Source organism: Lepidochelys kempii, chromosome 2 (assembly GCF_965140285.1).
Source record: "Lepidochelys kempii isolate rLepKem1 chromosome 2, rLepKem1.hap1, whole genome shotgun sequence".
NCBI classification, from domain to species: Eukaryota; Metazoa; Chordata; order Testudines; family Cheloniidae; genus Lepidochelys; species Lepidochelys kempii.
In genome coordinates, this window is record NC_136381.1 from 209,326,913 (window position 1) to 209,344,366 (window position 17,454).

The following is a 17,454-nucleotide window of genomic DNA, read 5'->3' on the forward strand; positions in this document are numbered from 1 at the left end:
GAGAACTAACTGAATTCAGTGCTATGGTTTACACCAGAAGTTTACACCAGCAAAGGCTTTTCAGGGAAATTGATTTTCTTGCTGGGTCATTGTGCTTGCCCCGCAGGGAGGGAAAGGGGAAAGGGAGAGAAGACTCATTTAACATTTTTGAATAAGAAAATTCCTCCATTAGTCATTGTTATGAGTTCATTGGTTATTTTAGGGATGGCATCATTCACCTCTTTATCTTGCTTCAAGTTTCAGAGACCATTTTGAGTGGAATAAGGTGACTTCTTGTATCCATAACATCTTAAGTGGGCAAAGATGGATTGAACACTACGGCGAGATCATCATCAAAAACCTGAATGACGACACTTGTCTCTGCAAACTGACTTTCATAAAGGTGTGACTTTCACTCACCGCAGTGGTGTTAATACTTTTTCTGATGAGCACTGCTGTAAGGAGGATGCTATATAGTAGAGCCATGCCCAGCAGGGTACTCTTGTTCCTTGGGCTGCTTATGAATCACATTTTCCCTTTGATCTAATTGTAATTGACACAGGTGCGTTGGAGATTTTTGTCCATCAGGGGGAGAACCGAACTCTAAAAGAATTGCATTTCATTCGGGAGGGCCAGGCAGAAAGTAAAAGTTGCTGCTTGGTGTGAGGAGACTCCTGATGTATGGAAAGAAACCACCAGGGTCGGGGAAGAGTGGGAACTTTCCAGCTGCCTCTGACTAAAGACAGGCACTAGGTATCCACTAGTGGTGACTCCCCACATGCCTCTCACTAAGCCCCTGTGGGGCAGTCTGTTCTGTTTGCTTTCAAGTTGTCTTTTACCAGCAGCTGTAGATCTGGCACTTACAGGCCAAGTGCCTAACAAGACTCCAGCTGAGCAGCCAGCACTCTGCTTCTCCCTTTTGTGTACCCAAAGCACTAGCTGGGCTGTTGTGTAAGGCGTGTGCTTCAGTAGGAGGCATGAAGTACTCCTGACCATGCAATTTAAAGTTATATCAGCAGTGGGTTAAAATGGCTTCTTGGAAGCACATGGCAACTAGAAACCCAGCAAGGCATCTGTTGACTAGGCTGGTTGCTACCTGACTGAGACTTTTGCATATCATATTGAGATACTTGCCTAAATCCTGGTTCTCCTTATCTAAGTTTCTTGGCGCAAGTATTTGTTTCATCCCTTCCATCCACATGGTAAGTGCTGTTGCATGCACCATGCATCTGCAACAGGAGAAAATAAACTACTGTAAAACATCCTTTGAAATTTCATTTTTGTGTTCATTTGTTCCCATGAGTATTATGACAGGTTTCAGAGTAGCAGCCGTGTTAGTCTGTATTCGCAAAAAGAAAAGGAGTACTTGTGGCACCTTAGAGACTAACTAATTTATTTGAGCATAAGCTTTCGTGAGCTACAGCTCACTTCATCGGATGCATACTGTGGAAAGTATTCTCAGTATGCATCCAATGAAGTGAGCTGTAGCTCACGAAAGCTCATGCTCAAATAAATTGGTTAGTCTCTAAGGTGCCACAAGTACTCCTTTTCTTTTTAGAGACTAACCAATTTATTTGAGCATAAGCTTTCATGAGCTACAGCTCACTTCATCGGATGCCTTAGTCTCTAAGGTGCCACTAGTACTCCTTTTCTTTTTTCATGATTATTATGTCACTTTCTAGGTAACACTGAAATGATTTTCAAATGCTTATTTTTAACTGAAAAATTACAAAGGCATTGTATACAGTCCGTGTTTGGAACTGAGATTTTAAAGTTTGAGATGTATTGCAAATCTTAAGTATTCTGCATTGTAAACTGGCTAAAAGTGGAACTGTTTCTCTGAGCATCAATCTCTCAAATTTGCAGAAGTGAAGGAGTTTAGATAAACAGGCCATGGATCTGACCCATCTCTGGTTCTGCCTTGGGATTTGTAAAATCAAAGTCCAGTCCCTGCTTTACCTTTCTCTGCTTAACTTTGCCCTTTAAAAAAATGGAACTTTCAGAGATTTTTATAAACATTTAAAGGGGTTTTGCAAGTCAACTAGTTAAAATTACTGGGGGTTGCTTGATGTCTGTAACACTGTGTAGTGTAGATGAAAATGAATGGATGTGTGTCCCAGATCTTACATATAGCTATTCTTTAAGAAAAAGCACCCTCAGATGAGTCCTACAACAATAACATATCTAAATGGCAAAATAGTTCATACTTCCAAATTTGCAGCAATGTTGTTTCTGTTCATTTTAACTATAGGCAAAATATTGGAATCCTAATATGCATGAGATTGAAGGCAGTGTCATGGACAGAGATGGGAAAGTAGTGCATCGGCTTTTTGGGAAATGGCACGAGAGTATATATTGTGGAACCCCGTCTTCACCAACCTGCATATGGCGAGCAAGTTAGTAACCAGTATAATCAACACTTGTGCAGAATTTAAGTTTGCTTGAGAATGAATTTACCCCTATGTTCATACCTCATCTCACGCTACATGTTAGGTCCAGGTTTATTATTATTGTACACAGATTTGCTCTTCTGCTTGTAATGTGTAAAACTTAAATCTGAAAAGCTAAATTGTATAATTAGATTTCTCAAATATTACTTCTGGTAAAGAAACTAATCATGGATTTTTTTTTTCTTTCTGCACTATATTCCCCTTATTTTGGGTCTCAATTCCACATTTGGGCAAGTATAGGTGTTAGGGGTTTATTTCTAAAAAATAAAAGGGATGTTTTTAAGTTTCTGAAGATGTTTAGTGGATGCTTGTTCTTAGAAATTAAAGATGGGCCCAAAAAGTTCAGTACTGCAATCTGATTCAAATATGAACTCCCACAAAGTTAGGTGGTTTGCACCCATCTCTCTCCAAAATGGTATCAAGCTGTGAAGTCATGCCCTTCTGCAATATGTAATGTATTCATTTTTTATTTATTTTGACTGAGATTCCAAGAAGCTATTTGGGGTGGTATGAGCTTTAAAGCCTTAACATATTAAAATAGCAGAACTTCATTAAAAAAAAAAGATAAAAGCCTAATTTGCACTCTTTATACGTGTTTCTTTTTAGATCCCATGCCTAAAGATTATGAACAGTGTTATGGATTTACACAGTTTGCATTAGAGTTAAATGAACTGGACCCACAGACTAGGCCATTCCTACCACCTACTGACACACGATTTAGGCCAGACCAAAGGTAACATGTTCTGCATATATATTCCTTATTCTTTATGTATTTTTATGTCTGATTTTGTAAGTAAGTAGTTTTTAAGTGAGGTGAAACTTGGGGGTACGCAAGACAAATCAGACTCCTGAAAGGGGTACAGTAGTTTGGAAAGGTTGAGAGCCACTGGTCTAGTTCATCCTCCAGAGCTCAGGCAGGATTAAGTATACCTACACCATCTTTCACAGGTGTTTTCCTAACCTATTTTTAAAAACCTCCAGTGTTGGGGATCCCACAACCTCCTTAGGTAACCTATTCCAGAGCTTAACTACCCTTATAGTTCGAAAGTTTTTCCTAATACCTAACTTAAATTGCTCTAGCTGAAAACTAAGCTGATTACTACAGCTATTCTGTGGCCATGGAGAACAGTTGGTCACTATCTGTTTTAGAACAACCTTTTACATATTTGAATTATCATGTTCCTCTTCAGTCTTCTCTTATCTAGACTAAACATGCCCAATTTTTTCAACCTTTCCTCAGACAACTGTGATTTCTAAACCTTTTATCATTTTTGTTACTCTCCTCTGGACTCTCTCCAGTTTATTCACATCCTCCTTAAAGTATGGTGCTAAAACTGGACACAGTACCTCAGCAAAGGCCTCACCATTGAGGAGAGTGGGGTGGGGAGGGGAAATTACCTCCTGCATCTTAGATATGACACTCCCAGTAATAAATCCAGAATGACATTTGCCTTTTCATAACAGTATCACATTGTTCACTCATATTCAGTTTGAGAGAGACAAGATAGGTGAGGTAATCTCTTATTGGACCAACTTCTGTTGGTGGAAGGGACAAACTTTTGAGCTTCTCAGAGTTTTCCTTCAGGTCTGGGGAAGGTAACCAGAGTGCCTGAGCTAAATATAACAAGTTGACAGATTGTTAAGCGTAAGGGGTTCACACATGCTGTGGGAGACCACTTAAAATGAAGTAGGCAATTAAGGGTTAGCAGTCAGGGTGTTATACATTTGTTGTAAGGAGACAGTATCTCTAAGTCCATGACTTTTAGAGTCTAGTGGAGTTAGGAATTTAAACTCCCAGGCTTGTCTTTTGAAGGTGTTCTCTAGGATGAGAATTGACAGATCAGATATGGAGTGATCACTTTGTGAAAAGTATTCACCCCCGGGTGTTATGGTGTTTTGTCTTTTATCACATTTCTGTATGAGTGTCTGGTTTCACCCACACAGTTGTTGGGGCATTTGATGCACTGGATGAGTTACACCACGTGTTGTGATAAGCATGTGTAGGACCCATGGTTATTGAACAGAGTGTTGGGCAGGGGGATACTGATCATCATTAAGGCTACGATTTAGTCATGTGTATTTTCAGTAAAAGTCATGAACAATAACCAAAATGTCACAGCCAGTGACTTGTCTATGACTTTTACTAAAAATACCCCTAACTAAACCTTAGGTGCTATGGGAGGGGGCTCCTGGACTGATGCCCCGGGACAGTGCCTGGGACCAGTTGCCTGGGGCTGCCAGAGCAGCGGCCGATACGGCTGGCCCCAGGGCTACCCCAAGTGCCTTCCGAGACTTCCATGAAAGGCTCGCAGCCTTAATCATCGTAGCAGTGGAGATATGTCTGCAGGTTTTGCATCTATTGTTCTGGCAGGATCTGGTGCCACTTCCAGTTAATGTGTCCTGGCCTGTGGGGAGCTTGCTTCTGATGATGATCTTGGCAAGATTAGGTGGTGGTTTGAAGGATGGAATATGGGGATCAGGAAAGATTTCTTTCAGTATGTGGTCCCCATCAAGTATGGATTGTAATTCTTTGACACCACCCCACAATGGAACCCCTATGGGGTAGGTGACAGCTAGGGCTGTGTTCTCAGTGAGGTGTTTTTTTCTGTATTGAAGCAGATGCTCCTAGTGTATTTGGGTGGCCCATTCCATGATGCGATTTACTTCTCTGGCAGAGTGTCCTTGTTTGGTGAAAGCAGTTTTAAGTGTGTTTAGGTGTGTATCCTGGACTTTCTCTCTGGAGCATATTCTGTGGTATCTTTGAGCCTGGCTGTAGAAACCAATTTCTTGGTGTTGCTGGATCTGTGGAGGTAAGTGTGGTGATCAGTGGGTTTCTTGTATGTAGTTGTTCTTAGGATTCCGTTGTTGAAGATGATGCTGGTGTGGGAATGTTCTAGAGAGTGTTTGATGGATGGGCGGTGATTGTTGAAGATGTGGTGGAAATCCATATTCAATTTGTGATCCCTATAACCCCCTGATCCTTTTCCGCAATACTGCTGTCTACCCATTTATTTCATTTTTTTTTATTTATGCATTGGATTTTTCCTCCCTAACTATGGTCCTTTGCACTTGTCTTTATTGAATGTAATCTAAATTCTAATCCTGTCCTCCAAAGTGCTTGCAACCTCTCCCGGTTTGATGCATCACTTTCTTTTTATGTGAATGAAAAATCTTGCTCTGCTGATTTTAATTGTTCACAATAGCTGAACTACAAACTGCAGGATCTTAGAGTTCAGATTCTGAAACTTTGAGTCAATGAGAGGGCATTGCAAAAACAAAGAGCGGAAGCACCAATAATCTTTGGCTCTTATACCATTGCTGTACTATAGGTTTCTAGAGGAAGGGAATATTGAAGGAGCTGAAATGCAAAAGCAAAGGATTGAACAGTTGCAGAGAGAACGGCGAAAGATTCTAGAAGAAAACAACCTGGAGCATCAACCTAGATTTTTCAGGTACTATGTAAACAATGGCAAATACTGTAATTTAGTGAAGTTTTTGCGTCACAGCACTGGCTTTGTACCACCATGGGGCAGAGGGTGAGTATTTCCATAAGTCAACTTTTACAACCATGTTTTTTTGGAACCTGGCCATATAAACTTGCTTCAGACTTAGATTAGTAGCCAAGGAACAAACATACCCTTCCCCATGACATCCCTAAACTTTTTTTGTTTGTATTTGTAATCCCGGAAAACAAATCTCAGTTGGCAGCCTCCATACCAAGGCTGCAGATTGAATTTGCCTGGGGAATGAACTTGTCTTTTCATCCCTTCGAGTAAGAGTTAAGACACACAGTTGAAGTGGAAGGATTAAGCTTGGCACCTGGTCTGTGTAAGCCCTCTCTGCATAGCCCTCCCAATGAAGTCGACAGGAATTCCATGTGCAGCAGGTTTGTTTCCTGGGCTAGCAATCTGACACTTTACGCAAGCAATGAAGTCACTTCCATCATTTGAATGTGTTTTGCCTATATAAGGGGGGAGAGAGAAACCTTGCATTCATAACATAAAATGGCTAACACAGGCTTTGGCGACTACAAGTTTAAAAGTGAATGTTGGAGAGAACATTGCACTTACCTGCCATGTCCTTGGTTCAGGATCTAGTAAGAAGGTTGGAGCCAGATTCAGAGTAGAACAGATATCTATTGAGACAAAAGGCCTGGGGATTCATGAGGAATTAATTCTTTGCAGTGGAGGTAGGTGTCTTACTTTTAGAGGGAGAATTTGTGAGAGAAATGTAGGAACATTTCCAATGTACGTATAAAGAGGTGACTAAAATACATTCCTTGTGTGTATGAGGAGTGGGGATGAGTTAACCCCTGATTAGTAGTTATAACTGATATTGGGTAAACTCGGATGGTAACTTGATGATTTTGACGAAAGGGAAGCAAGCTTTGCCTCCAGCGGGCTAACCAGTCAGTGTAGCAGGTAAGAGACCCAAGTACTGTTTAATTGTGCATTCCCCCAGATCCTTTATTATGAAGAAATTGTTGATCTATTCAATATTCCCCAAAGGCAGATTGCAGGAGGGAATGCCCCTTGATTTGGAGAAACAAAATTTGGTTAAATATTGGGTAAGATGGAACATATGTAAAATGTATATTGGTAGAAGTGTAATTATGAGGGTAGTGAGCTCTAACAGAGAGCCAGGGCAGGTCAACATGAAGGTAGAGTTACTCTAAGAGTATGTGGGGCATGTGCTTTGGTTTAAATTAATAGGGTAAAATCTCTAGCAAGGCTGTTACCCAAACCTTAGTTCAGATATGGATTTACAGGGTTTACCTTTGATTACTTGGATTTTCTCTCTTCTAAAATGAGTAAACCTGGCTTTATTTAAAATAATTTTAGAGTAAATGGCTGTTGCCATTGCATAAATGCTCTACATTAGATTAAAGTTCGATTGTAATCTTCTCAAAGCAGGACCTGTCTATACGTACAGTGCCTAACTCCATGGGCCCTGACCCTTGATTGAGGCCTCTATGCACTGCCACCGTAAAAATAACTGCCATAAGCCATTCCTGGAGTGAAGTTAAAGACAGGTCCAGATTCAGACAGTCATAGTGTGGACAAAAGTAATATCGTGGATCATTTAGGAAAACCATTCTCACAAGGGTTTCCAGGAAGTTGGCTGTGAACCTTGAGGCAAGGGAGAAGCCTAGAGCCTGATTTTAAAAAGTACTGAGCGCTCACCATTCCAGCAGAAGTCAAAGCAAACTGTGGGTGCTTACCACCTCTGAAAATCGGACAACTCAAGACCTAAACGGGGGTGGCAGGACCAAGAAACCAAAGGGCAGCAAAAGTACAAAGTTCAGCTATACATTCAGGAAATCATTTAATCTTTTGACAGGAAATCCACAGATGACTCCTGGGTGAGCAATGGAACATACATGGATCTTAGAAAAGACCCTGGTTTTTCCAAACTGGACAATCCTGTTCTCTGGTGAGAGAGGACCTTAGAAGATGCTCATCTGTGTTTCTCTGATTTATGTGTGTGTACAGCTTCATACATTAAGTGTACCTTCTAGAATTGTGCTTCATTTAGAATTTGACATATATATTTTCTTCATTTGATTTCTTTACTATTTGATTGTTACCATGATTGTCTGAATGTATAAAAAAACTGGTTTTATAAACTATTTAATAAAATAAACATTATTGAATGTTAATGGCTGGGGAGGGGAGAAAAAGAAGCTTTAACACTACTTTTCCAAAAGTTAATAATGCAAATTCAGATTTAATGTATGCCTTATTGAATTACAAAGGAGAAAATATCAGCCTCTCCTGGCTGTGCTAAGAAACATGAATGGAAGCCATGGTTACATGAACTTTAAGTGGGCTACCAAGGTTGGAAAGACAGCTTTTAATTACTGAAACAAAGCGAGTCTGCTGGTGCTGGAGTCTGAGTAACCTTTTTATTTTTTTCTGTAGAGATTAAATAAATTCCTGTTTTTATTTGCTTGTCACTAGCCTATTTAAAAAGGTAATAGTGAGCTTGTATTTGTGGTTCTACTGCCTTACTTAGACAATTGTACCCTGCTACATGTAACACTAGAAGATCAGGAATCACCACCAAATCTTCTCACCCAGAATCTTCAAATTTACAGCCCCAAAAAGGGTTTGGTTAATGCTTGAGCACTGACGGGATGAAAGAAGATTTTTCTCTCTTTTCCAGTAAGTAAAATAGACATAGAGCACAAAATTTTCTGCTTCCGTAGCTGGACTTCTTTTATTTACCTGAAAAAATCAAACAGGGATACTTTTTAAAAACTTAGTAAAGTAAATTATTGTGTTAAAGTAACAGACGTTTTCTTAAATACATTTTTGATATATTCTACCTCTTATTATAAGCAGCATATTTAAGATCTTGTATTAAAAAAAAAAAAGACCATCTGCCTTATAATTATATGTATGGAATCTTTGATCTTCCTTTAACTGCTTGTTGTGTTCAGATAAATATTTAAGTGTCTTGCACTAAATTGGTTTTATCTCTTTTCTGTACTCTTTGTACATATAGGTAGTATTTTCATGCAGATCAAAAGTATGTCTATCAAACCACAGCAGAAAATAGATGTAAAATTGCACATTTGAGTGGAGGTGGTGGGGTGTTCCCTCTTCCCTCAAAATCAAAGTAATACAGTAGCACATGTAGCAAAACAAATTGTACTCTCAAAGCAATTTACATTCCTGGCCATACTAGAACCCAAGCCTGATCCACATTTTCTAGGTCTGTTGCATGCAAACCTTTTGCGAGACTCTCTGTGGTAACAACACTGAAAGGTTTCCACTGTGCAAAAAAAAGAAAAAGTAAATTATTAGTGGAGGTTTTGAGATTGTACAAATTAAAACACAAGTGAGTCAAAAGTTGTTGCTATGTTTAACCAGTTTATTATTGGTGCAAGTTGCAGCTAGGGGAGATGAAGACTTAAGAGAGATCAAAAGCTTTGAAAAACTTCCAATTTACTGTGTGCTGATGCGGTCTTAAAGAAAACCCTTTAAATATTAGATCTCTTTACTGCAAGTTTATTGTATCATGTATAACATTAAACAAGTGCTATAAAAGTTGCATTTTAAAACTGTTCTGTGATGTCAGTTAAATTTATTATTTAATTTTGCCCGGTAACACCTTTACAATTCCACTTCACTGATTTCGTAGCCACAGCTGCTACCTTAGGAGTTTAACTCACTTTGCAAATCAGCCTTTCTCTCATTTGCACAATGTTACTTAAGCATTGTTCTCTTTTATTTAATCTGGCCTTTAAAGATGCAGGACACACTAATTGTTTAAAGTCAGCAATTTTAAATAATACATGCTCAGCGTGAGACAGGTGAAATCTGGACTTTCTGACTCAACAGGAAAACTGATCCACTGGGCATAGTTGGAGTGTTTTGAGAGAGAGTTGTGGGAATTGCACAGTCCGATCCGTTGTTGCATCTCCATCTTAGTTTATTTTCTCATAAAAGCTGTCTGAAGAATTAATTGCTACTTCAAGATCAGAGGGGGGATGTGGGGGGGGGTCACGTGCCCCCCAGATTGGTTACTTGGCTTGTACTGAGCTTGCTCACATGGAATGAGCATGCTCAGTAACACTGCTGAAGTCTGCGGCCCTCACTTTGCCCCCCTTCCCCCACTCTCAGCAGGCCCAGGTCATCTCTATGTTCTAGTTGTCCCTGCCGTCAGTAGTTACCAGGCATTCTAAATAGAATCTTTCCATCACTATTATTTTCCCACAAAATTAACTTTAAAAAAGAAAATTCTCAAGGAAAATTTGAGGAAGGGACTAAGGTGGTATTTAAGTGTTTGTGTCACAATTAGCAAGTGTCACCATTGCTGTCAGATGTGACCATTATTATACCTTCTGCATGCTGTCTGTTTTTTTTTTTCCTCCAAATCTGTGTAATATGCTTAATTCATTAATAATCAGAAGCTGGCTCAAGAACTGTAAGTTAATGGAGTCCAAAGCAGCAGGCTGTTGCCAACTCTCACAATTTTATCATGAGTCGGTTGAGGAATATTTCTAGCTCTCATGATTGTGAGAAAAGCTTGCAAACACGAGCTCCTAAAAACTCAGACTCCAGAAGGCAAATTAAACCCAAATGTGTATCTCATGATTTTCTAAGATAATCTCATGATTGGGGGAGGGGGAGTTTGACTCATTATTTTTGAGCACTGTGAGTTGGCAATACTGTTTTGGGATATTTGTGACCATTTAAAATCTTTAAAACTTTTCTTATTACATACCCCCTTCCAGATATACCAGCTGCCTGCATACCCCTACCCTTCTCATCACTGATATTTTGTGTGTTCTTCTTAAAACAACCTGTCTTTAGCCATTTGTCCCTATTTCACTGTTGCGTACAGATATAGTGCAACGTATACAACCAAGGGGGGGTGAGGGGAACCCTAAATTCTGAGCTCAATTAGACTGGACAGTTGCTAGACAACTGAACCCATGCTGTACAGTGATTAGAGGTGAGGGTTCTGTGTATCTCTCTTCTCACTGGTACATCTTGAAGTAAATTAACTACCGTATTATATATAACAAATTCCCACAGAGTTTTAAAGCTTTGTCTGACTAGCCTATTATGAAAATGCAATAAAATAAGAAAATCCACCAATTTCTCCCATGTACCACCCCCCAGAGATGTTTCATGTACCCCAGGGGTAAGCCTACTACAGTTTGGGACCCCCTGGATAATTTAGGACCTAAGCTAATGCAAAAATGCATTTTTACCAATGACTCGGTACACAGGCCTAATCCTTCACTCCTCTTTCAGGCAAAACTCCTAGATCAGGAAGATGGGTTAATTTTGTACTACTCCAGTTCTTATACTGTGGTACCAAAGGAATCCAGAATATTTCTTGTATATCGAAGTAAAACAATTGCACCTGGCAGTCCCTTCTCATTGTATGCTTCCCAGGTTTGCAGCATGAATATTAACTATTGGGAAAGGTAAAGCTACTGAGAAAGTTAGAGCTGTGGTGTTTCTCTTACACCACATTTCCACTGCTAGCTGACGCTAGTTGTTGATCCTTTAGTTAATTACAAATAGGTTCAGATGTGGAAGAAAAATGCCTTGAAAACATTCTGTGTGTGCACACAAACCCATTCATAGCCCATATGTGTAAGCAATTACTCATGGCAAGATGAACATGCAGTTCACACCAGCCTGCTGAAGTATAGTGTAGCTTTTCTTTTTAATGACTAAATAAATAACATTTTGTTTAATTTAGATTTCTGTGTAGTCACACTTTCTCCCTGCATACTGAGAACAAAATATTGTGTTTTCCTTTCATATTGTCCATTTTTCAAAAAAACTGCATTGAAATAAAAAGGCCCTGACATCCGCCCACAAAACCAAGGAAGCTGTTAAAATAGACATGCATCTTTAAAATAAATGAAGAGCAAGTATCATTGCTACCATCCTCTATTCTGGGGCGTTAGCTGGTCTTGCGCATCTTATGAGCTATAGCCAGGGATTCTGGCTTTCTGTTTTAACTCATGCAACTATCTGAAGCTACCTCTTCTGGTGGTGTTATTTTAAACATGAACGCTGAAAAGAACTGATTCAGTCGCCTAATTTGTTCATGAGAAATTAGGAGCTGTCATGACTTCAATTTTACCGACTTTTCAGTGTTAATAGATAAGAGCAGACTCCTGAACTAAAACACTGTAACTGGGAGGAAAATTTGAGTGAACATAGGGAAGCATGCCTTTGGATTTTCTAAAAAATTGTAGTAACAGACATTTTGAAATGAGTCAATTTGTGCAAAACAAACACTGAATTTCAGAAACGTGGTAAACGTAAAGCCAAAATCTCTAATTATAATACTTGCAGAATTTCAGGAGTGAGGTTTTAACTCTGTCCATTTTGCTGTTGTTGGTTTATTAGACTTTAAATAGTTTTTCTTCACACGCACACCTTTCGGTATGTAATTATTTTAGGGGAATTAAACAGTAGTATAGCTTATATAGGACAACCTTTTTGGAAGTGTAAAATTTGAATTAATTTTTTAAGAAGCAATTCACATACGCTGCCAATCTTTACAGAAAGTCAAATCACTGACATGTCCAAGCATCTGCAATCAGAGTTTGTTGAAGGGTAAACCAGTTTTGACATCTATAGCCTCTTCTGCAGAGAGAATATTTCTTCATTTCAGTTTATTCAACTAGTTCAGTTCAATGACTAGGTCATTCACAGTTACGAAACCAAGAGGGAGTTGAAAAAGCAGAAAGCTTGTGTTCCTCTTCCAAGCTTTGAATAAAAGACTGGGTGTGAGAGGATGAGAACTATTAGTTCTAAAATCTTGAAGGGCCTCATGAACTGAAACAATCCATTCAATTCATTAGCTACTGCTACTTCTATTTAATAATTCAGTTGGTTTAAAATGCAAAAGATGATTTGATAACCTTCTTGATAAGAAAGTTTGTATCTAGCAGATAAGAGTGTTGTTTAACTATTTTGTGTAAAAAAAAAAAAAAAAAATTAAAAATGCTCTTTTGGTGCATTTTAAATTGAATTTTAATTTGTATGCAAATAGACCTTGGCACAAATCACAAGTAAAAAAATCTAGTAAGTAAAATATGCATAATACAAAAATGTACAAGTTAAGAATTGGAATAAATGTGAGTTAAGCTATGTAATTGCTTAAATGTGTATAGATATAGCATAACTATAGTAGAGCTCTAAATTTAATGTGAGTCTATATTTAGTTGCAGATGAACACATTTTAATGGTTATTAAACCATGAGAATCCACCTTTCTTTAGGAAAATAAAAAGTACAAATGCAAACAAGATTAAAATGGATTATCTATTTAAATAATAAAAATGTATTTGAAAGTGTGATTTAAAATTGGCGATTTCGATCACTTCAATCTAAATCAATCCACACTACTATTCTTGGTAAGCAGAATCTCATTAAAATCTGTTGAAATTTTGACCAGAGCAGATCTTAGCATTTTTTTGGGTGGGCCTGTGAAACACCTGGTTGCTTCTCAAGATGTAACCAACTCCCATCTGAACTGACCTGAAGATGTGGGAGAAGGTTGCTAAGATGGTTCTTTGGGAGATATATACCGGACTTAGTGGACTAACTTACATTAAAAGGGTTGGTAGTGGGGAGGAACACTTTCAGTTCCTCTAAACGTGGCTTTCTGCTGCGGAAGTGGCTCCCGGCTGCTCGTGTTGGAGCTCTGTTTATGGGCACTGCACTCCACACGGGGGGGGTGATTCCCCGGCTTGTGTACACATACTTGCACTAGCTCTTACCGAACTAGCATGTGTGTACACAGCCGTGTAGCCACGGCAGCACAGGTGGCGGCAGGGGAGCAAGTACCGAGCTACCAGTTTGAGGCAGGTTTGTACTCGGTCTGGCTAAGCCTCCGCTGCTGCTGTCTGTGCTACCGTGGCCACACAACTGTTTACCCTGGTGCCATCTCGATGAGCACTGTGCAAGCATAGGTACACACGCAGGGTAGTCACATCCCTAATGCCTAGTGCAGCTGGAGCTAGAGCTGCCAACACTTTAAAAAAAAAAAAAAAAAAAAAAGTTGCCAGAGGCAATCATCCAAATGAATTCGAGACCAGAGGACTGCTAGGTTCCTCAGCTCCTGAAAGATGTCGTGTCTCTTCTACTGGAATTTAGCATGGCTGTCTTACCGCCAGTTGGAAAACTTCCAACTTCAGACCAGACTGCAAAAGCATCTGTTAAACTTTTTGCTGAAACTATTTTGAAACTAGAGTTAGAAACTATTTTGTTTCCCATATTGGGACAGAGGCGAGGGAGTGGCTGCAGGGTTTCACAAGTCCTAAAGCTCTTCTCTAGTTTTTACCTAATAGAGTATTGCTACAGTGTTTGAGAAGCCTTCCCATTGCACCCCCAGCCAGTTTTTCTGCTCCTGGAGTTGTTCCAACGTGCAGCAGGATTTTTCAACAATGCTACACCCCAGTCTATCCTTCTGTCCCCTTTTAATGTTTAAATTGTGATTCATGTTTTTATTTTAATGAGTGCAAATAAAGACCAGATAAACACTGGTATAGTCCTAAATTATTGAATGTTAATTTCACAATTTACAGCCATATACATTAACACACACTTTATGTGTATACATAGTGGGTATAGCATGATTGCCATTATAAAAAGACACTTGCCAACTGTGGCCATAGGTTTCTAGTCTCAGTATCTCAAATACTACTGTGCAAGCAAATGCTGACTTTTTAAGGATGACTATTTAAGCTGAGATGTACTGCTGGACGGGAGTAAGATTAAAGAATGATCCACTGGAGGCAGGTACATAGCCCTGTATTGATTTAACAGTGTTAACTATATAAAAAATGTTCAGGCAGTGCTTTCAACATCCCCCAACAAAATAGACTCCTTTAATTTGTTTATGGCTCTTGATAAGCTATCAGCTGGACTTCATTCACACTTGTATGTGGCACCCTAGAATTTCAACAGCTTATTTTTCATCGGAATAGCCTTTGTCACGTAGCATGTTGTTCCTTGGTTGTTACCCAGCAAATACCTTCAGGTTGGACAATAGAGCAACAAGAACTGAACTGGAAAAACAATCTTCCTGGAAGCAAATAATTAATGTAGTTTTTGCTGGTTTTCTGAGTTAAATTTTTATTTTTTAAACAAAACCTGTAAATCAGCAGCATGGATGTAGTATAGGTTTATATTTATTTATAGGTACTCTTACTGGGTACTCTTATAAATCAGTCTGGTTTTGAGGGGAGTGAAAAACTTGGCAAACAAATGGCACATGTAAACCAACCATTTTGTTTAGGGTTATTCTAACAAGTTTGTGAACTAAGACTCTGCCAACTCGGTTTCTCTATAGGCACGTCACAAGATGTGCAACTTCAGCATGTCACGATACATCCAGCTTGTTTGGGTTTCTCCATATCTTCCATAAAGACTAAGTAGCACCACCCTGCTTTATATGCTGTATTATAATGTTGATGGGCTCGTACTTATGTCTCACTCATATTGTGATCTAAGAAAGGGCTGGTCTATACTAACACTGTAAGTCTATCTAAGTTATGCTAGTTCAGTTATGTACATTATGTAACCGAAGTCGACATAACTTAGGGCAGTGTAGACACTGCTGTAAGTCAACCTATGTCGACAGGAGAGCGCTCTCTCATCGACACAGCTTCCGCCCTTCGAGGAGGTGGACTGCAGACGTCAACGGGAGAGTGCTCGCCCGTCATCGACTTGTGGATGGGGGGAAGCGGTAGATGTGGTCTATCTTGACTTCAGTAAAGCTTTTGAAACTGTCTCGTATGACCTTCTCGTGAACAAACTAGGAAAATGCAACCTAGATGGAGCTACTATAAGGTGGATGCAAAACTGGTTGGAAAACAGTTCCCAGAGAGTAGTTATCAGTTGTTCAGTCATGCTCGAAGGGTATAACGAGTGGGGTCCCCTAGGGATCGGTTCTGGGTCTGGTTCTGTTCAATATTTTCATCAATGATTTAGATAATGGCATAGAGAGTACACTTATAAAGTTTGCGGACAATACCAAGCTGCGAGGGGTTGCAAGTGCTTTGGAGGGTAGGATTAAAATTAAAAATGATTTGGACAAACTAGAGAAAGTCTTAAGTAAACAGGATGAAATTCAATAAGGACAAATACAAAGTACTCTACTTAGGAAGGAACAAGAAGTTGCACACATACAAAATGGGAAATGACTACCTAGGAAGGAGTACTGCGGAAAGGGATCTGGGAGTCATAGTGGACCACAAGCTAAATGAGTCAACAGTGTAACACGGTTGCGAAAAAAAGCAAACATCATTCTGGGATGTATTAGCAGGAGTGTTGTAAGCAAGGCCCGGGAAGTCATTCTTCTGCTCTACTCCATGCTGATTAGGCCTCAACTGGAGTATTGTGTCCAGTTCTGGGCACCACATTTGCAGGGGTGGGAAGAGGCGGGGCAGGGGCAGCTTTCCTGGCTAGCTCAGTTGGCTGGGGGATCGGGCTGGCCACTGGAGCAGCACGCAGCTGCATAGGGCACCAGGAAATTTGGAGCAATTTGGTGCCCCAAATTTCCTGGTTCCCAATGCAGCTGCGTAGTTTGTATATGGGTAAGGATGGCCCTTGTGTCAATTTAGTTGGTAGTGTAGACATGGCCAAAGAGACAAAAAATACAATTGTCTGTTACACAATTTAGTTTCTCTCTGCCGCCTCTTCTGCCTGGACACCCATCCCTATCCCAGTGTACCAGTGGAAAACTCTCTCTCTCTCGCTCTCTCCATTCAAAATCCTCCCCAAAACTCACTACTCAAAGGCCCACAAATGCTGTCACGTTAGTAAATGCTAAGCCCACTGTACTATTTTAAACCAAGTAAGCTATGTTTAAAGGCCTGCTTCTGACCATCTCCCTTACCTTGAGTATTTCCTTACTTCTAGAGTAGTTGCAAAATCAATGTACTATCCAGAAATGAGTAAGGTATTGTTCAGGGTGAGTAAGGGTGGCAGAAATCGATCCTAAATTAGCACCATCCTCTGATCTGCATTCTTGTGTTATCTGTTTAGGGGATAAGCTCCTCAGGGCAGGGACTCTACCTTCTTTTGTTAACCCAGAAAGGGTATTCAACAGGGAGCTACCGAATTTAGCTACCAGCCCCCTGTCCTACAGACTCATACTTCTCCTGCATCTGTCACTGGGGGTGATATTCATGGGAATAACACAAAGCAAACAGGATATAAAATACAAACAAGGTCAAATTTATTAAACAGGACTCCCAACTAAATAACAGTTCACATTGACGGGTAACACAAAGCACTCGGTTGTTAATTCAACAGATTGGCCTTAAACCAAGGTCCCCAAACAAACATAAGATAGGCATACAACTAATTCAGGTAAGTCAGTACATCACTGGATTACAGGCTATCATGGACAGGGAACACACACACAGATCCAGGGCCACAGCAGGTCACCAACAACATCAGGAACCAAAGACCACATGACACAGGATTCAGGAGTGGACACACTCAGGATCAGAAACAGGAATGGCAGGTAGATCT

The 17,454-nt window shown here is 39.8% G+C and overlaps 1 protein-coding gene across 10 annotated transcripts in view; it reads left to right on the forward strand.

The window, feature by feature from the left end:
- The window catches only part of OSBPL3 (oxysterol binding protein like 3), a 138,242-nt gene extending 128,362 nt beyond the window's left edge, over window positions 1–9,880 (forward strand). For 9 of the 10 annotated variants that reach the window (XM_073333694.2, XM_073333703.2, XM_073333696.1 and 6 more), the window contains 5 exons: window positions 238–382; window positions 2,231–2,375; window positions 3,036–3,162; window positions 5,759–5,881; window positions 7,770–9,880. In XM_073333694.2, coding sequence (XP_073189795.1) covers window positions 238–382; window positions 2,231–2,375; window positions 3,036–3,162; window positions 5,759–5,881; window positions 7,770–7,866 — 637 coding nt within the window. In that variant the 3' untranslated portion in view covers window positions 7,867–9,880. The remainder of the gene's footprint in view (window positions 1–237; window positions 383–2,230; window positions 2,376–3,035; window positions 3,163–5,758; window positions 5,882–7,769) is intronic. The other variant, XM_073333698.2, reaches the window with a different exon arrangement.
- Window positions 9,881–17,454: the final 7,574 nt, after the last annotated feature.